The sequence below is a fragment of the Sebastes fasciatus genome, chromosome 1, assembly GCF_043250625.1.
Source record: "Sebastes fasciatus isolate fSebFas1 chromosome 1, fSebFas1.pri, whole genome shotgun sequence".
NCBI lineage: Eukaryota > Metazoa > Chordata > Actinopteri > Perciformes > Sebastidae > Sebastes > Sebastes fasciatus.
Window position 1 is genome coordinate 1,518,317 of NC_133795.1, and position 21,601 is coordinate 1,539,917.

The 21,601-nt window shown below is 43.4% G+C and overlaps 1 protein-coding gene across 2 annotated transcripts in view; it reads right to left on the reverse strand.

Annotated features, from left to right (window-relative positions):
- Positions 1-223: 223 nt before the first annotated feature.
- fbln2 (fibulin 2) overlaps positions 224-21,601 on the reverse strand; it is a 77,819-nt gene continuing 56,441 nt past the window's right edge. For both annotated transcript variants that reach the window (XM_074629260.1, XM_074629178.1), the window contains 8 exons: positions 18,678-18,815; positions 15,389-15,532; positions 14,216-14,344; positions 10,711-10,836; positions 7,957-8,073; positions 6,763-6,891; positions 5,591-5,714; positions 224-2,201 (listed from right to left, as the gene is read on the reverse strand). In XM_074629260.1, the coding sequence (XP_074485361.1) occupies positions 1,841-2,201; positions 5,591-5,714; positions 6,763-6,891; positions 7,957-8,073; positions 10,711-10,836; positions 14,216-14,344; positions 15,389-15,532; positions 18,678-18,815 (1,268 nt within the window). In that variant the 3' untranslated portion in view covers positions 224-1,840. The remainder of the gene's footprint in view (positions 2,202-5,590; positions 5,715-6,762; positions 6,892-7,956; positions 8,074-10,710; positions 10,837-14,215; positions 14,345-15,388; positions 15,533-18,677; positions 18,816-21,601) is intronic.

Here is a 21,601-nt window from a genome sequence, read left to right on the forward strand (position 1 = left end):
AATTTCTTATTTCATCCAATTTCACTTCCAGTTGTTCCTGTTTTAGTTGATTCATCTGCCTTCAATTATTAAATTATAATTGCTTTATTTATTATTAAGTTTCTTATTAGTGTTTCTTGGTGCCTATGATTGTTTATTTTTTACTCGGTTATTTTGCATATTATTTACCAGTTAAAATAAAGGTTGAATGAATCAATGAAAAACTTGAAGAAAATTTCAAAAATTGGTGAAACCGTTCTTTTTCTTTTACTATATTTAGTCTTTGGACACATGGGACTCCTGCTTTTTCTATACATGTCATTATATTTTAGATAAAACAGTAGTTCTGTGTGCTCAAAGACTGAATGTAGTATGATAAGAAAACATGTCTATATTTCAGAAACTACAAGGAGCACAATCAAGTGTTGTATAACAAGTATAAAATCAAAGATATGCACACATATGCAGTGTAAAAAAATATATTTCATATGGAAGACATTTAATAAACACAATGTTTCCTAATTATTCAAAAATCCTGACTTTGACTATTAATAAAAGTGTGATTTTTTTCATGTGATCTAAACATCTCAAAGTTGTACTGTTAGATATTTACCTATAAAGTATGTTCGTATCAGATTTAAAGACTTTAGTTCAACCAGAACAAATGTTGTATCGTACTAAATGTCGTCTTTGGGCACAAACGGGTAAAGAGAGAATATAGAGCAGCGTAGAAAACACCCAGACTTGTGCAGTGACCTGTGCAGCACCTCGCCACCGTCTGTAATGTCGCATTCACACCAAGAGCGAAGCGGATCTTCGCCTCGCTTTACTCGCGTGAGTTGGACCGCCGGTATCATTTGTGTTCATTCTGGCTAGACGCACCGGAGAGGAGGAGGAGTTTGTCACCATAGATACCAACAACCTTTCTTTCCTCCATTTCCTCCGTCAATCATTGAAGAGCCACTGTTGCTGCTTTGTACATGTTGGTGAAGTCCCAGATATGTCAAAAAAAACAAACGCCGTCGTGTCTGGGTTCATAACGTCACCCGGCGGCGAGCTGTATTCACATACAGCGCTATTGCACTGACTGTATCTAGCAGCCACACGTCGCTACTGTGGTATGAACCCGAAATAAACAGATTGTGCTGTGATTTAATCGCAATAACCAGATCAAAATGATGCTGAAATAACAACATAATGATGATGATTTGTAAAAAGTCTAAATTCATGATTTGTCAGGTCTGTTACCATGACGACAAGCAAACAACTTTAAAATGCTTGTTTTCTGAATGGAGTTTGGATGGATCAGAGCCAGGCTATGCAGCTGCTCCATCAACACTCAACATAAAGTCATAAATACGGCAGAGACGTTGTTGTTTCATCACGCGGATTACTGCTCGAGATTAAATATTTCAACTCCTGCGATGGCGCTAATTTCGTGTGTTCACGTCATTCGCTTTTCCTTGGCGTGAATTTGCGTCTATTCGCCTCTTTGCATTGACTTTGTACGTAATCGCTCAACACGAAAAGTTGGCTTCGCTCTCGGTGTGAATGCGCCATAAGAACCAAGAGCTCGAGTAGACTCTAACAACGGTGGAGCATAAACGCTAAATGATGAGTCAAACTGCAAAATGACTTTGGTAAATACAAACACAATGTTTCTCAGGAAATATGATTGTCATAGAAAATCTGAAGAAACGAGCAGATAACCTGCCAAAGACAGGACAAGCAAACAGTAACGTCTTTGGCAATTTGACGAGAGTTTTGAATAATGCTTGATTGTAGGGAGGCATCACAAAAAGAGTCTGCACATATAAAAACGTAGCACCATATGAAGTTTCCAGTCTGTCCCTCTCTGGTGTTACATAGCACTGGATGTGATGAAGACGTAGATCCTGGCGAGGAACGAGGTGAACGTGCCCTGCCTCAGTAGCTTCATCTCCACGTCTATCAGGAAGTCTTTGGGCTCGCGGACTTGTCTCTGCAGGTAGACGGCGCCGGTGAAGCCGTTGAGCTTTCTGGTGCTGAAGTAGCCCTCCTCGTTGCCCTTGACGACGCTGATGACGATGTGGTCGCCGGAGTATGCGGGGGACGGTCCGATTCTGAAGATCTGGGCGGGGATGATGATGTTGGTCTGGAAGCTGAGCTGGTAGTACGTGATGCGGACGGGAGAGTTCTGACAGTCTAAGGAGTTAGTGGGACAGCTGGTCCGCTCACAGCGCCTGGACATGAGTCAAGAAAGAGAGAGATAGAGAGGGCAGATGAGCATGACTATATTCAGAGGCTGGTACTTTGGGTGTGTTGAGAGAATATAGACCCAAATCTTTTGTCAAAATGTTGTCATTTATTTTCATGAACTATTATTTAGCGAGAATTTGCAGTAGCTTTGTTCACTAAAATGTTTGGTGCTCTGTGGGCTGAACTTTTGATAATTCAAAAATCTAGTTGGATCATTTGTGGAGGACAGTCTTATATACTATATGTATATTATTATTATTATTATGTGATGCTTGAATTTAGTGGGGTTGAGATGTAACATTAGACACACAATTTCAGCTTTAATAAATTATTACTTTTGTTACTATTAACTTTATTTGATAGTCGTTAGGTGTACATATTTGTGTTATTTCCATATTTTTATGTGGTTATTTAATATTTAATACTACAGTATCCATGGTAACGATGCCGGGCTTGTATCTCCCAATTGAGTGTGTGTGTTTGTAAATTTTAATATGTAAATATTAATGTAAAGTCTATGAGTATAATGTATAATCTAAGAGACCGGCCTTGTATCTCCCAGACCAGGGGTCAGCAGCCTTTACTATCAAAAGAGACATTTTAGGCAAAAAGAATAAAAAAAAATCTCCCTGGAGCCGCAAAACATGTGATCATTGTGATGAAGGTAACACAGTTTATAGTCTGAGTATATAGTATATAAGTCTGATGCAGTGAGGGCCAAAGAGACAATGTACTACGGAGTATTAGGACCACATTGAGGGAAAAAACATCTGAGATTTACAGAATGAAGTCAAAACTTTACGAGAAAAAAAGTCGTAATATGCCCCCCCCCCCCCCCCCACGGTTACAGATGCAGCGTAGGAAAAGAGGAAGAAGAAGAAGAAGAAGAAGAATATTGACAAAAACAAGAGGGATAATAGGGCTAATAATGATTACTAATACCGGCCGTTACACATGCCAACATGTGAATAAAGAGAGCACTGCAGCCTGGAGTAAAGCTTGATGTAATGCTCCATAAAACGTGCACAGCTCATGCCAACACAAGAATGTGGAAGCTGCTCCAGTGAATCACAGGGTGGCACTAAAGGCCGACCAGGAGAGGGTTTAATCTCAGCCACGGCTGCCGAGTCCCCTCACGAATGAAAGGTGTCTCTCCACGTCCCGCTGAGGACAATCAGGTGTCTCCTGATGACACTGATCAGACTCCTCCTGTGGGCTGAGTGGAGGGTGTGTTTGCTGTTTCTGTCCACTGGAGCGCAGCGTGGGGAGAGCTGCAGAGACGGCCCCGGGAAGCACCGAGCCCATCGGAGCGCTCGATGGGGAGTCGTGTTGGGTTAGCAGCCAGCCTCTACAGCTGCCACAGGTTCACAGCTAACAAGGTCCTTCTGTGCTGCACACTGCACTGCTAGGACACGGATGTACAGAACTTCTCATTAGAGGAGCACCGGCAGAGAGGAACTGAGGGGGAACCCATCGAAATATTCTCACAGATACAAGTCTTAAAGGGGCAGGATGTCAGGTTTTAAATATAAAAATAACCTGAATAGTCATTTCACCACGGGGATGGGCGGTGACACGTGCAAATACGGGGGCCAGTCGCTCCCATAAACGTTTTAATTTGTTATCTTCTCGCCTTTCTTTATCACTGATGCACAGGACAGAAAAACACTCATCAGCATGGAAAAGGAAATGACTGGATAAAGTGCAGCAGACCGTGAGACAATCACCGCCTACAACATCTTCCGACCACCCAGCCAGACCAAAGAGAGGAAGAGAGGGAGGAGAGCCGGGACAGCTCCTGGCTGATGTCTCGTCACAGGAAAATAAAATGATGAAATAAGACTTTAAGCTAACGTAGGGTGACTGTATTCTCAAACCCCCAAACCAGGACCCTTAAGTGTACCGCACGTTCATGCACGCACCATAACCGTTTTCATCAGGATGGATATCATGGAACACCTATGGTGCATTAGAGCACGGAGTGGGATCATAAAGAAGCCATTATTATATGTGGATACATTAGAGGCTGTGACAATCATGATACATCACATTCACTACTTTCTCCTCCTTTAATCACAGGGCTGTCCCCGTCATGACGCACTGACAGTTTGGGAGTCCCGTAGAGAGTTTCCCTCAGAGGAAACGTATTGTCGTGTGGGCCTTGGTACGCAAATTATTATTCAACTTTAGTTTTGAACCCGAATAATCTCTATCACGTCATGTTGCTGGCCACAGACACACATCTACCTGTAGTATCACGTCATGTTGCTGGCCACAGACACACATCTACCTGTAGTATCACGTCATGTTGCTGGCCACAGACACACATCTACCTGTAGTATCACGTCATGTTGCTGGCCACAGACACACATCTACCTGTAGTATCACGTCATGTTGCTGGCCACAGACACACATCTACCTGGAGGCTGTTAGAATTAAAATTGTGGAGCTCAGAGGACATTTTGTCCAGGATGGAGACACCGGGTGAAAGATGGAACGGACGGTCCTGAGGGAGTTATATAAGCGGAGCGAAACGCCTGTTGGTGCGGAGAAGGAACTGTGTAGAATAATGAATCAAAACAACACGTTTGATGTGCACATAAGCACGGACGGTTCTGTGGTTCAATTTAACCAGTGGATCAGCCGTGTCCGTGTTTTTTTTGTGGTGAAAACTGGGACAAGTTGTTGGTAACTGTTGAAAACCGGGACATTTGAGTGTTTTACAGATATTTGTTGGGACTCGGGACACGTCAGCTTGAAACCGGGACAGTCCCGGACAGACCGGGACATCTGGTCACCGTAGGTTAACTCAGCAACGGGAAATCAGAGACTGTTGTGCCCAACATCTTTACAGAGACTTGACTCCATCATAACATCCCGGATCAAGCTGTTGCACTTGACGAGTGACAGAACACAAGGTGCTCAAACGTAGTCAAAGTTGATGATGTTGACACGCATTTTTGGTGTAAACGGCCCCTTAAGAAGGCAAACGTCCCCCGCCAAGTTCTCATTAACTTTTACCGAGGAGCAATAGAAAGCCTCCTTACTGGAAACATTACAACTGGCATGGTTTGTGTTCAGCCCAGGAGGCAGGAGGACTCTGCAGCGGGTGATTAAAACCACCCAGAACATCACTGGTACCCGTCTACTGAGCACCAGTGATATCAGTGAGGTGGGGTGCCTGCGCAGAACTACGCAGATACCCACCCCAACAACAGCCTGTTCACCCAGCTGAAAATAAACAAACCTTTAACCTTTATACACAATATCTCTATATATGTTCTGTTAACCAATAAAACATAGAAAATGCTTTGCTATTATAGATTATAAAATATAATATATTAAGATAATTTTAAAGAAAACGGTGACTCACATGTCCGACACCTTCTTGTAGTAGTGAGGACAGTCAAAGGAGAGACATCTGAAGCCTCCCTGGAGGTTAAAGCACGTCTGTCGCAACGAACAGTTGTGGGTTCCAGTTGTGCATTCGTCAACATCTGGAAAAAAATAAATAAATGAAAGGGTTAACCACACTGAGAGCGTTTAGCAGTGTGATAATATTATATATTAGGGCTCGATAATAACGTGTTAACGCTAATGCCACTAATTTCTTTAACGCATTAACACAACGCGCATTTTTGAGGTCGTAGCGGCTCAGTTTTAAAGCTAGAGTGAAGATCCTGGTATCATAGTAAACTAGTAAACCTGATGAATCCATCCACTATTACACAACGTTTAACCCGGACTAGCTCCAAGTCTGAAAATGAAGAAAATCTGAAACCATTGCATGGAAGTCTACGGAGCAGAGCCGTAGAGCTGTCGGACCGTGGTCGGAGCTGGCAGACGCTACGCTATGATTGGCCAGTCTGCGGTCGAAGGGCGGGACTTAGCGAAGGGTCAATTGGAGGCTCCTCTCCTCTGGTATCACCTTGTGTTATGCTGGAGTTTTGATTTTCTGTATACTTCATTTAGTATTACCTCAGTTAGCCTGACAGTATGATTCCCTGTCAGTCTCATTTGTTAGAATAAATATTTAATTATTATTTGTTAACCTCTTAAGCCCGACGGACCCGGTACCGGGTTGAAATGGGTCGTACCCTGTTGCGTAGTTGCAAAATAGTGGCGATGGAAGATGATCTACTTATAGAACATACAGTATGTGTGCCATATCTTTTTTGAAAGCTGAGGTCTCCAGCTTTCACAATCTGTAAACAGACTGTATGTCGTCCAAACTACGTCTTATTATGAAGTATTTTAACAATACAGTCACACAGAAATAAACTTTGTAAATATAGGAACAAGTTGTGAACAAAAGAGCCGAGAAAATGTCCTCATTATTCTATAATATAACGCTTAGTATCTTTGGAAACTACAAATTCCAAGCTTTCCAACGGACCTTAACCGCACCTTGTGTCACAAAGACAGCAGGTGGAACGGAGCCTAATTCCACCTCTGTTAAATCAAATGATTTTCTTTTCGTGAATCCCTCACTCTATGTGCTGTGTTCTTACAGCCGGACCATACCACCGTTCACTGAGGCCTCACCTCTGCAGGTGCGTTTGTTGGAGGACATGACGTATCCGTGAGCAGGACAGGCACACTGGTAGCTGCCGACCACGTTGACGCACTGGAAGGTACAAAGGTTCCCGATGCCCGTGGAGCACTCGTCGATATCTGTTCAAAAACACACACATCTCATCAGTGGGATTAGAGCGCTGTGTGGAAGCCAACGGCTTCAAATAAAGCAGTACCACTTTTCCTCTTTATCTCTGTGTGTGTGTGTGTTTGTGTGTGTGTGTGTGTGTGTGTGTTTCTCTTCTACGAGTGTGTGACGGTGTTTTCCTGTTTGGGGATTAGAGACAGGAGCTACCTTCAGGCCCCGTCACCCAAAACACAATGAAATCTGTTACTGGAGACAAGAGTCGTGCTGCTGTTTTCTGCATTCAAGGAAAACACTGTAAAGTTATTTAAATCAATGAGACTTCACCTGTAGGGGTTAAAACTCCTCCACACGTTTAGTCCTGACAGAAAAGCATCCACTGTATTTGTCTTAGGCTACGTTCACATTACAGCTGAATGCTCAATCCTCATTTTTTGCCCATTTTTTCTGCCTAACCCAGGAGTCAGCAACCTGCGTCTCTTTAGCTCCTCTCCAGCGGCTCCCTGGGGATTTATAACTGGTTTCTGTTTACATTTTCGTTTTTATTTATCATTGTTGTAGGTCTATGGTACGACGGTAGGACGGAGTATTAGGGCCACATTCAGGAAAATAAATAAATCTGAGATTTAGAGAATAAAGTCAGAATATTATAAGGTAGTAATTTACGTGTTATTTTCTTTTTTCTCGTAAAGTTATGACGTTTTTCTCGTAATATTATGACTTTATTGTGTAAATCTCAGATGTTTCTTCCCTCAATGTGGCCCTAATACTCCGCAGTACATTGTCTCTTTGGCCCTCACTGCATTAGACTTATATACTATATACTTAGACTATAAACTGTGTTACCTTCATCACAATGATCACATGTTTTGCGGCTCCTGACAGATTTTTTATTTTGAAATGAGACTGTATTCACGTAACGAGCGTAAACTGACTCGCCGTCCCGGACACGTCCAAGGCTGACACTAGAGGGGTACCTAGAGCGTCGTAGTTTGAAGCGCAGAGCCGCTGACCAAGCGTTGGTATTTGACGAATTAGAAGTGAGAACATGTTGACCTCGTAACTTTGGCGGAAAATACCTTCACAGGTGTGTCCGTCCTCTTTCAGGAAGTAGCCTTGGCGACAGTAGCACTGATAAGAGCCGTAGATGTTGGCGCACTCCTGGCTGCAGGGTTTCTTGTCACATTCATTTACATCTAAGAAGAGAAAAGAAGAAAAGACAAGATCAGAATTCTTCCTGTGTTTCTAATTCTTAAATGATGATGCTGGCCTTGTTAGGTGATTTTCTTGTTCTCAATAAATCCTATAAAAAGACTGAATTTAAATATGTGTTATCTTCCCAAGCCCACTGATTCCTTCAGAAGCTAAAAACGTTTAATAAAACTGTCACAAACGTGCGGTTTAATTGGTCTCAGTAATTTTCCAAAACTGCTGGTCACTGTAGTTGTTACTAAAACAGCCTGAAATATATATTTAGCGGAGCGGATAACATGATAAACCATTCTGTGTCTGTTTAGTGTCTGCTTCCTCATGAGAGCATGGGGGGTCACAGCATCCAGGGGTTCCTATTGGTGCTGATGGCTTTGTCTCCTTGTGTCGCAATGACCGTGCAAGATATTTCAGCTTCACACACACTTTCTCGGCAGGAAAATGAAACAGCTGGGTCTTGATGCTCGCTCCCTGGCCGCCATATTACAGTTAAATGTTTATCATCGTGCTAAATTTGGTGCTTGTATCACTATTTGCATGATTTTTCCACTATCCGCTCCACTAATAATGCATTTGTTTGGGACTATTTTCAGGTGCGGATTACTCCGCTGCAGTGGAGGAGCAATGATGGTTTCTAAAGCTATTTGTCATTAAACTGCTTCCCCAAGAAAGACAAGCCTCAAGTGTCTGGAACGCATTAGTCTGAAAGGCACTAATCAAAATCGAATCATGTCGCTGGAACAAGCTTTTATTAAAAAAGCAACCTGATAAGATGCAAAGCTTCACCTTTTGGATTGTGACCAGAAAGCATCACAACTTGATTAAGTCTCCCTGAATAACGGCGGTGACGAGCTGAACATTGTGTGAATCACTCTCCTCCTGGTCAGCTTCGCTCTCTGAAAAAAACAAACCTCGTCTTCCTCGACACTCTTGACTGACGGTACCTGAACCTGGAAATATGCACCGTCAGACGCCTCCGCATCCCAGAGACGGAGACTAAATTAAATTCCAACAGCAGATAACAAAGACTTACAAAAGGACTCACAAAGAGTTTTCTATCAATATATAAATGATCTCCAAAGTCTGTGTGAAGTCTGCATTTGGCTTTTGATGCCAACGTTCTCCCCAGAGGTTTACCTCTACACCTTACAGACATAATAGGCAACATTTTTCTACAAAACAACGATAGACTCGTACAAAATAATCCCTCTCAATCATCACTTAGAAGTGGGTGACGTTTCTGGGCGTCAGCAAAGAGCTTTGGAGCCCCACGTGGAGGTGTTACCTCCAGCCATTAATCAGCCCGTTCTCAATACCCAGGTCAAATACCGCCGGCCACCGTAGCGCTCTAACACGCTTGGCACACGGGAGAGGCTTCAGTTGGTTGTATTCTCCTCACCTCACCGCTAGATACCACCAGATCCTACACACTGGACCTTTAAAGGGACTCTGTGTAAGAATCAGAAATGTCTTGTTAACAGCTTCACCTGTGGCCGTGACAAAAGTCAGCGTCCTGTTGCTGGCGCTTGTGCTCGCTCTACATAGACATGAAGGAGCATCACTCAACACAGTGAGGAGACACACGTCAGCTAAAAGCACAATATCACTCTATATTTCAGCTGCTTGGCAGTAATGTTAGCTGACCAGACCAAGGTCTCTCCATGAATCAATGCTGATCCTAGTGTTGGCTTTTCCCGCCTCAGCCTCCCGACCGCGGCCGGAGGGAACGGGGGAGACGATAACGTTTCTCTCTGCGGAGCCCCGTCACTTCACAAGACACGGGAAACCTCTGTTGGTCTGGAGGAGCTGCAGCAGTTATATCTGCACAAACGTCCACTGAACATTCACTAGATATTCTCAGAGCTAAACTAACTCTTCTGCAGTGTGGAGTGAGCAGCATGCACGTGAGAGGTGGAGAGAGAGAGAGAGAAGGAGCACGGTGTGTGAGTGAAGGCAGGCAGAGGAGCAGAGGAGCAGAGGAGCAGAGACTCCGGTCCTGGAGACCAAAGCTACGGTCTCCTCCGCGTCCTCCGACCGCGGCCAACACTGTTTAACAGCTTCACTAGATACAACCAAGAGGTTTTGGTGCTTCACTGGAGTTTGTGTTGGAATCTGACTCTGAACAGCGGAGACACACGAGAGACCATGAGACACCGACCAGCAATGATTTATACCTGGAAGAAGTTACAAACCTTACAACCTTTAATTCTCCAGATCTACTTTGTCTGAACCAATCCGACAGCATCCAATCAAGTTGCAGAAGAGAACCATGAAGAACTAACGTTACGTTACTGAGCGCCATTTGGAAAAAATTATACAAAAGATAATTTTGTTAAAATTAAACGGTAGTCAACAAAAAACAATTGCAGTATGCATATTTTGTGGGTCAAAAATGACAAACTCAAATGGCATTACATTTGGTAAAGAGCGCATTAGGACTTGTTTAGGACTCGAAACTCAAAGTTTAGGACTTGGGACTTGCCTTCTTTTACTTGTGACTTGGGACAAATGAAATATATTATACCTTTAAATTCTTAAAGGAAAATAAGAGCGTCCATGTAAACAAGGTGGAATTTAAATTCTGTATGTGCTAGAGAGGAAGAAAACAAAGCAGTCTAGCTTACCTTCACAGTTCTTGCCATCAAATGCAAGGGAGAAGCCAGCTGTGCATGAGCAGTGGTAGGAGCCTGGGGTGTTTTCACAGGTCTGGGCACACAGCCTGCCAGGATAGCGCCAGCACTCATTTACATCTGTCAGTGCAGGAGTAGGAAGCTATTAGATAGCAGGCAGATACCTCCGGGCCACTGAGGACTCAACGCCACTTCTCATTAAGACACACACCCAGTGATGTGGAGACTGACTTTTTCACCTGTTAGCTAATTTTTTTTCATATATGAAACTCCTGCTGTTTGCCTGCTGCTCTCGTTAAGAGCACAGAAACCCCCTCTCTCTCTCACACTAGCAATGATAGCTCAACGCGTTCAGAAAACAGGTTTGGATGTATGAAATTACTGCTGTTTACCATGAAATTATACAAGTGTTATGCTCGATGTCTTATGACATGGTTGCACTCAGAACACCCTGCGTCAACACAGGATTACTGGGAATCATGAAAAGAGACTTCACACCTGTCCTGTGGTTTTTCTCTGAAACATTACAGGTGTCTAACGATGTGATTTACATATAAAGCATCAGTCTGTCGCCTCCTCTCCACCGGTCCTTAAAACTAGGGATGCACCGATACCAGTATCGGGTTTCGGGTCCGATACTGTGCTCACGTACTCGTACTCGCAAAACGGCACCGATACCACTTTACAGCAGCGTGACGTTAACCTCTCGTCACCATCTTTCGGGTCCTCACTCTCCACTTCCCCGACGGTGCGGGCGAGACGGGCCGGTGGTGCACCCGACCCCGTTTAGGAAAAGATGGTGGTTTGGGTTAAAATAACTACGGAAGTTACGTGACAAATAAATCAACGCTGACTCCTGGTTTCACACGGGACACGAACAGCGGTCTCCTGGGTCAAAGTCCGGTGTTTTTTGACCCACCCATCCACCCTGAAAACGAGGCATTTGTCGCTCTTTATACTTCCTGGTTCACGATTACGTTGATTACATATGAATTGATTTAGTGGGATATTCTGTATATGAATTACAGTGCATTACTTTTTGTAGGTATAGCTACGAACGGTACACGAGAACAGCAACAGGGAGGTTTCCTTCTGGGGATATTCAATATTTGTCACCCACTACTTTTGCAATCTGTGCAGTTTATGGCACAAAAAGAACTTCTCATGTTGTTTAATATATAATCTCATCCATTCAGTTGGGAACACAAATTCAGCCCTCCTCTTCCTCCTCCACACACCGGTCCACTAACCCTCCTCTTCCTCCTCCACACACCGGTCCACTAACCCTCCTCTTCCTCCTCCACACACCGGTCCACTAACCCTCCTCTTCCTCCTCCACACACCGGTCCACTAACCCTCCTCTTCCTCCTCCACACACCGGTCCACTAACCCTCCTCTTCATACAGTGATGGAGGTTTCAGCGTCTGCTTCTTGGCCCACCAGTAACATATCTTACTTTTGGTTTTTACCAATTATTGCTAAGAAATGTCATCATCAGATTATGTAAAACAGACACTCTGTAAATGTCATTTCATGTTGTTTTTAATAAACAGGCTCGTGCTATTTTAGGAAAGACAGATGGTGAATAAGTTATGGTTATAATCTCTGCTCCACGACGGGAGAGGAAGAGTCATTTAGACACTAGTTTCATCACTACTGTGATATATAAACAGAACAGGTTGTGCATCCAGGATGATTCTGTTCTGCAACAGTTCAGTGTTTCTTCTCCAGACGTATGCAGACAGTTATTTTTAAAGCTGCTATATGTAAAACAATCTATGTGACTATATATATATCTTTAAATTAATCTGGTGGAACTATATTTTGTTGTAGAATTATGAAACAATACTGATGAATTGGTAAAGTCTTTGTGTTGCTTTCAGCCCATTTATCGGTCACTGGGGGGGGAGGGATCTAAAAACAATTTAAAACATTTAAATTTAACATTATACAGTAGATGGTCACGTGTTCTGTGCTCTATGATTGGACAACGGTGTCACGTGTTCGAGATTTCCAGACTCAATAGTTCATGAATTAATCATGTTCTGCCTTCGCCGTCAGAGACTGTAGGTGTTGAAAGTGACCAATCAAAAGAGCGGACACATCAGCCGCTTGCTGTTACATCCCCGCCTCCAAAGTCTCAAAAGTCAACTTGACGAGGGAGTGAGTTGAGCAGTTACGAGTGCATAGAGAGGGTCAACACTGCTCCGCGCTTGCGTGTCTGCATTTGTGCACACGGAGCAGAAATGCTCCCTCGGGAAGATGCTTTTCCGCTTGCGGGTTTTGATACTAATTAAAAGCCATAGCGTTGTTTCTGGCAGTATCTAGCGGTGTCTAGCGGTGTCTAGCGGTGTCTAACGGTGTCTAGTGGTGAGGTGAGGAGATTGCAACCAACTGAAGCCTCTCCCGTGTGCGAAGCATGTTGGAGAGCTACGATGGCCAACACGAAAAATGCAAATGGCCCTCTCTAGAGCCAGTTGTTGTAAGAGTAGTGTGGGTCATTTGGAGCAGAGCCAGTGCTTAGAGTGGGAAGTGAGTGATGAAGCAAGAGAGAGAGAGAGCGGTGGCGGTGGCGGTGGCGGCGGAACCGTAGGCGGTGATGGGAGCGAGTAACTTAATCGACTCTGGCCGAAGGAGGAAAATTTAACAGAGTTTGGTTTGTCCATTCTGGGCTACTTTAGAAACATTTTCACTGCTTATTTTCATTTTCGTTTCAGTTTTCGTTTACTATAATAACTCTGCTGTAGAGTAGCATCACTATAATTATTGCCTTGTTCCCTGTTTCAGTTCCTGTTCTTGTTCCTGTACCTTCCTGCCTGCGAATTAATGCGTGTTTGGATCCAAGTTAAGTGACTATTAGGATTTGAGGCCGGTCGCCGTTATTTCTCTCATAATGAAAATGTTAGAAAAGCTGGTAGGAGGAACCGAGCATGGACTCGACCCCTTTGCATTTTGCCTACAGGGCACATGGAGGAGATGAGGATGCTGGAATCATCCTACTTAACCTTTTTATTTAAACACCCAGAGGAGAATAAAAAAACATGCTAGATTGCTATTTATTGATTTTGTGTCTTCAGCCTTTAATACAATCTTTAGCCACGAGGCTGACGGAGCATTTTGAGTCGGTGGGTTGGATAATGGATTCTCTTGACAAACAGAACACAAAGGGGTGAAAGTGAACAGATTCATTATGTTCTTCTACTGGCTCTCTCCGTTCTCTCAGCTTTATATTCTGAACACAAACATGAGCCGAAGTAAGCATGAGGACAAACTGAAACATGCAGATGACTCAGTCATTGTGAGTCTGAACACTGTGTTGCATCCTAAAATACTGAGAAATCCCCACATATTTGGCACTTACTAACTTACTACTTATTTGACTGAGCCAGTGAGATGTTTTTTCTGCCTCCAGAGCAGATCTGGGTTCAGTAACAGTTTGGACGACTAAACCTCCGACCTGCTGGTCATCATCTCGCAGGCCGGACGCAGCGATACCTACCGGTGCAGACTTTACGGAGGGCGTCGTACTGGTAGCCCGTCTGACAGTCACAGCGGTAGCTGCCAGGGAGGTTGTGACAGATCTGGCCGACTCCACAGCGGTGTGTCCCCATCTGACACTCATCAATGTCTAAACAGGAAGACAGAAAGATGAAGCATATTAGCAATGACCCCCCTCTAAACACGGCCAACAGTTATCAGTGTTATTGAAATCTTTGGGTTCAGAACTGTTGGTCTGATAAAACAAGCAATTTGAGGATGTCTCTTTGGGCTCTGGGAAACTGTGATGGGTATTTTTTTCACAATTTCAAAACATGTTATAGACGAAGCAATTGGTTGATCAATCTAAACATGACTAACGCCTCATCCACACTGAGAACGTCAGGAGTGCGTGGCCGCTGCGTGGCCGCTGCGTGATTCCCACGTCGGGTGTTCACACCAGCTGTTGCTGTCAAGCCCTTTCTTTCTACATAGAGTTTGCCTTTTAACGGCCATTTCATTTCATTATAAATATCATTTATATTTATTTTAGACAGAGAAAGGTTAAGTAACGTGTGGTAATTTGTAAATAATAGTAATAATCCACAATTAAAACCCCGTACTATATTCATTCATGGAGCTCTCCAAGTCACTGCATGTTCTACAACACTGTCCTGCACATATTTCAGAATAAAAGCCTCATGTTAACAAATGAAGGAATTCTGTCCACAGAAAAAATGCTTGAGAGCTTTTATTTTGAAATGAAAGCAGGAGGTGCTGACGTTCCTGGTGTGGACGAGGCTTAAGAGTCTACAGCCATGCTAGCAGCTCTGTGAGGCTGCACAGCCGTGCTTTGAGCTAAATGCTAACATTGCTTAAAGTGATAATGCTCAAATGCTGGAGGTATAATGTGTACCTTGGTGACCATCTTAGGTTAGCATTTTAACATGATCACATTTGCTAATTAGAACTAAGCACAAATTACAGCTGAGGATGATGGGAATGTCATTAGCTTTGCACATCACAGAGAACCTGACATGGCCATCTCACATCTCGGACATATTTCCTGAGGAAACTTATGATAATGTCTTTATAATGTTATGTATTTAATTTTGTACAATTTTGGTCTCCATATAACTGACACATAGTCCGTCCTTCGCCCACGCTGTTTGCTTGTTTAAGAGGTAAATCTCACCGACACACTTGGCTCCGTCGGGGCTGGCGTGGTAGCCGTGGCTGCACATTATGATCTTCTGCTGGCACGTGTAGGAGCCCACAGTGTTGATACAGTTAAAGCCTGAGCTGCACAGATCACTCTGGCTGCTGCACTCGTTGATGTCTGCAGAAACACACAGAGAGAGAAAATCAACCCTCAACACAGCTGGAAAAATGAAACACAGGAGGGATGTTTGTTAGGAGGTTGACTCCTGATGGACGGGCCTACTGACGACTGCTTCCTCCCAGTCATTTTAACAGAACAATTAGGTTGATGTTAATAACGACTTCTTAATATATAGTAGCCCAATACTCGGGGAGCAGTGTTGATGAATTGTAGATTTAATGCATGTAGTCAGGCAGAGTCTGAAATGAACTTTTTATCTGCCGCTTTGTAAATCTCTGCGCTAAATAAAGGAATAACATTTTAGATGTGATGTCATTCAATGTTCGATATATTTTACATAAAAAACATTATATACACGGTAAATTACAGTGTTTGAATTACACCGTGGAGGGAGGGTAGTGTACACAGTACAGTACTGTACTTTGTTATTGTCATCTGTAGTGGTTATTTGCATAAAAACACACAATTTAAATGATTATGATTATTTAAATATTTGCTTTGATTGAAAAAAAAATCTTGGTATGTTGTTATGAAGTTAAACCGGTCATAATTCTCTCTCTAATATCTATTTTATATTGATGTGAAAACATCTAACAACTGGATTTATTCAAGTTTCTCACCAAAAAACTTAATATTACGCGATTACATTTGAACACATCATGATAACGTTGTAATTTATCTTCACCCAATAGACCTTTTTCCTGAGCAGACCGTTAACGTCTCATAATAATAACTCAATGGCACCTCCGTTAACGTTTGTATCTCCGTTATTTAACCAGTCAGGACTGTGCTGCTAACGGCTGCTAACAGCTAACGTTACTAACTCTCCTCCTGCTGATTTAAACACAGATTTGTTGTTCACAGTGTTGCTTTATCAGGGAAAAAATAGGGTGCGTCCCCTCAGGTTTACTAGCGCTATGCTGTTGAGCGCTTTTTTTTTTCTCTTCGCCGTTTCTCCGTTCCCAAACAACCTGAAACATGATACAGAATGCGTATGCGTCATTGTGCAGCGTAACTGTGGGAAAGCATCAATAAGAGGAATCGATAGTCACGGACGCACGAGATGCCAGAAAGAGGACAATTACTGTTCTCTGTTCCATCACTAGTGTTTTCCCTGCCTGCCAAAGCGGCGGATATCCTGATGATTTCACTTCGCCACTGCCAACAATTAACCCGCATTTTCAGGGGGTGGCACTAGTGTTGCCATTTTCAGACCCTGTAGTCAGGTCGATGTGGGTGGTGGACAAAATAAGAGACATGCATTAGGTCAGGGGTCAGCAGTCTTTACTATCAAAAGAGCCATTTTAGGCAAAACCCCCCCAAAAAATCAGTCTGGAGCCGCAAAACGTGATCATTGTGATGAAGGTAACACAGTTTATAGTCTAAGTATATAGTATATAAGTCTAATGCAGTGAGGGCCAAAGAGACAATGTACTACGGAGTATTAGGGCCACATTGAGGGAAAAACATCTGAGATTACGAGAATAAAGTCATAACTTTACGAGAAAAAAAATTACATAACACGTAAAATTACTACTTTATAATATTATGACTTAATTCTCTGAATACTACGACTTTCTTTTCTCGTAAACCTATGACTTTATTCTCATAATTTTCTTACTTTATTCCCGAAATCTCAGATTTATTTTTTCCCCTCAATGTGGCCCTAATACTCCGTCGTACCGTCGTACCATAGACCTACAACAATGATTAATAAAAATGAAAATGTAAACAGAAAACAGTTATTCATTTCCATTTTTATAAATCCACAGAGAGCCACTGGAGAGGAGCTGAAGAGACGCAGGTTGCTGACCGCTGGTCTAGGACTTTGACTGAATGAGAGTCCCAAAGACAGGCGAGCTGAATGCTGCCCGTTAGCTTTTAAACATCACTATGTGAACTGATGACAAAAGTACACACACACAAATGACAAAAGTCATTAAAAATCCTAATAAACAGTTGACATTAGGTAAAGCAGAAGGAAGCCTTCCACCACCGGTGACAGATCTGTAACGTATGTGCAATCATCTGCTGTGAATCATTAGGCTTGATGATTACTTTGCTCCGCATGTCTGTATTAGACGAGCTATATGAGACACTTTTATGACCTCGGGAGCACCCAGTGGTGAACATTATGTCTATCTCGTGATATTCCCCCGTTCCAAGATGATAAAGTTTCCCTTCACACTGCTAAACAAATAAGTAAGTCATTTAAAGGAAAGCATGATTCGTTAAATCCGTACAGAAACCGAAGAGTAAAACTGATAAACTCTTGTTTTATTGGGGGGTTATGTGCCGGACTATTTCTTAGCCTGCGCAGGAACTTACGATACGATACGATACGATACGATACGATACACTTTATTGTCCCGTTGAGTAAATTAGTTTTGGACTCAGTGGTGCTCACCATCAGCTGCCTCCACAGCAGCATCAATAAATAGAAACAAGCAACAATCCACATGGAAACAGAGAAACACAAACAATGTAACCTCAAACAACATACTGTATATTGCACATTACTCATATTGCACAAAAATCTAAAAACAGAATAAAGATAAGAATAAGAAGAACACCATGACGCTATTGCACAACCCTCAGCCTCAAGAAACATTAATTCAAATTTAAAGTTTTGATGGAGGTGGGCACAAACGAGTTCTTATAACGGTTCAGTTTGCATCGAGGGATTCTGTATCATCTGCCAGATAGTAAGAGCTCAAACTCAGAGCATATTACAGCAGATAAAAACATGCACACTTCACAGAAAGTGTGAGAGCTGAGGGAGTTAGCAGGAGATCATCAGGCCCTCAGGTTAATCCAGGGGTCAGCAACCTTTACTATCAAAAGAGACATTTTAGGCACAAAAAATAAATAAAAATCTGTCTGGAGCCGCAAAACATTTGATCATTGTGATGAACAACAATGATAAATAAAAATGAAAATGTAAAAAAACAGTTATTCATCTCTGGAGAGGAGCTGAAGAGCTGCAGGTTGCTGACCTCTGAGTTAATCCCACCATGGTGAGACAGCAGGACAAGAAGCACTGAAACTCTTCTGAAGACAGGATGATTTTTGCCATGTAATGGTCATGTGTGTGTTATGAGTTTCCATAAGCCAGCAGAGAGCAGCACCGACAGCCTCTCACCGATACAGTTGCCGTGGGAGTCCTCGGTGAAGCCGCTGATGCACTTGTGTTTGGGTTTACACAGGAAAGATCCCGCTGTGTTCTCACACACGGAGCCCAAACCACAGTTATGGGTTCGCAGAACACACTCGTCAGTGTCTGGAAGAGAGGACAGATAAACAGACATTAAAGCTCAGCTTGTTCACAGTACAGCAGGTGGCACTGTGGCTCAAGCACAGAACAAACATGTGCAGCATCCCAAAAAAATCCCCCCATCTATAAAAAACATATCTGCAATTAACAGAAGTTGAGCAAAACTTCTTAAATGACAGTTATTGAGTCTCATGAGCGATGGATGGAGTCTAAATGGAAGATTTCCTTCCTGTGTTTCTCAGGAGTTCACGTTGCGTTGGGTCCTCTGAGACTCGTCCTCGTGTGCACACGAGCCCAAGGTCTTAATTTGGGCTTTTCTCCACCAATCATCATCAGAGGGGATTTATGTCCAACGTCACAGCAGAGATCGCTCCTTTTCTTTCACGGCTGCTAATTAGTTTCTCCCCTGTTGGACGGTCGACTAAATATTACCTTCATTATCCAGCTACATTGATTAGTCCTCCCCGGTGCCAAGTGCTGCTGACACGAGTCGCAGAGCTTCAAAGTGCTTTACCGCCCGCACGATGCTGCTTCCTCCACTATGGATGATTATCTTGTCACATAGTGAAACGAAGCACAAACATCACTACCGGGGGCCAAAACACAGGAGCATAAATCTTAATGAAGCCTTGCTGACTGAGCTGAGATTAAGTCATGACCACAGACGTACCGTTTGTCACAGCACGGTAGGAATGTCAGAATGAAAATGATGGTAAATAATCCCATATAACTCTGTTTCTACTGTCAATAGATTCAAATAGTTAATCGCAAAATGTTCCTTAAAGGGAGATTAGTCAAGTATTTAATCCTCTTATCAACATGGGAGTGGACAAATATGCTGCTTTATGTAAATGCATGTATATATTTATTATTGTAAATCAATCAACAACACAAATCAATAACATATATTGATCCAGAAACCCTCACAGGTACTGCATTTAGCATAAAACAATATGCTCCAATCATAACATGGCAAACTGCAGCCCAACAGGCAACAACAGCTGTCAGTGTGTCAGTGTGCTGACTTGACTATGACTTGCCCCAAACTGCATGTGATTATCATAAAGTGGGCATGTCTGTAAAGGGGAGACTCGTGGGTACCCATAGAACCCATTTACATTCACACATCTGGAGGTCAGAGGTCAAGGGACCCCTTTGAACATGGATATGACAGTTTTTCCTCTTCAACATTTAGTGTAAGTTTGCAGCGTTATTTAACCTCCTTCATGACAAGCTAGTCTGACCTGGTTAGTACCGATGGATTCATCAGGTTTTATAGTTTACTATGATACCAGTTAGGGCTGCACCGAATTAGCTCCAGTTTTGGCCTCAGGTGGTCCGCAGAGACCGATAGGTAACGTACAAATTAGGGATGCACCGATACCGACACCAGTATCTGGTATCGGGTCCGATACCGACACCAGTATCTGGTATCGGGTCCGATACTGTGCTCATTTACTCGCAAAACGCCTCCGATACCACTTTATAGCAGCGTGACGTTGACTTCTTATCACCATCTTTTGGGTCCTATCGCACGCGCTCACGCTCCACCTCCCCGACGGTGCGGGCGAGACGGGCCGGTGGTGCGCCGGATCCCACCTCAGCCGACGCCCGCCGGCCCTCACTTTCATTGCACCACAGGGTTTTGCTTGCACCCTCTGACTCACGCATGTGTTAGACTCCTTGGTCCGTGTTTATAGACGGGTTGGGTGGGTTGCTGACATCACCGCAGACCCCTGGCGCCTTTTAGGTGGGCCGGGCCCCTCCCTGGGGGGCACGACGCGGTCGGGGTGCACTGAGGACACGCCGTGTGTCGCTCACACCCTCCAGCTGGCTGTTAACGAGGGTCTTTAGGCACAGAGAAGTACTCGTATCGGTACTCGGTATCGGAGAGTACCCAAATGGAAGTACTTGTACTCGGTTTGAAAAACAGAGGTATCGGTGCATCCCTAGTACCAGGATCTTCACTCTAGCTGTAAAACTGAGCCGCTACAACCTAAAAATCACAAGTTGCGTTAACGCTTTAAAGAAAACAAATTAGCGTTATTATCACGTTGACTTCGACAGCTTCTAAACATCACTGTGAGGGTTTGTGTAGATTTCTCTGTCACTAATGTTGACTGTGGAGGGTGAAAAGGAGCCGTCTAATTATATCCTGTTCCTGAAAGAGCCTCGCTGAAAGCATCAATAATGCCGAGACACTCCAATAGCCCCAACACCTATTCATGATGTACTACACTGCAGTCTTGTATTCAGGGATGTGTGAGCGCCCAGGGGGCTCTTTAAGGACAAATTATTCTTGGTTTTCGTAGATACAATTAAAAAGAGCAATGGTGCGTCAGTTCGGGCCGGTTTGGGGTGTCGGACTCGTGTGCTGTCGGATGCTCTTTAAATATTGCTGAGAAACTGGCAACACAGAGTAACACATTCCAACACAAACACTAACCTCGGCCAGACTTAGTGCCAAGTTGTGTTCTGAAGTGGAAATACAGTGAAGGTAATGGTTAGAACCTCACAACACGAGGGCTGTGACTACATATGAATGAGTATTATGGGTTTCAGCCAGATGTATCACAGCCCAGGAAACATGTGCATGATGAACTCATCTCAGGATTTATGTCCAGCTTTATAACCACCGTTTAGTTATCACAATCTTTTCCTAATGGTGCAGTATCATATAATATGGTGTAACATCAGGCCACATACTACAAACAAATAAGGGGCAGCATTCACCTCTACTACTGAGTCCATACAAACTACACTTATCGGGTGGCGGACCGACCTTCTGTTAG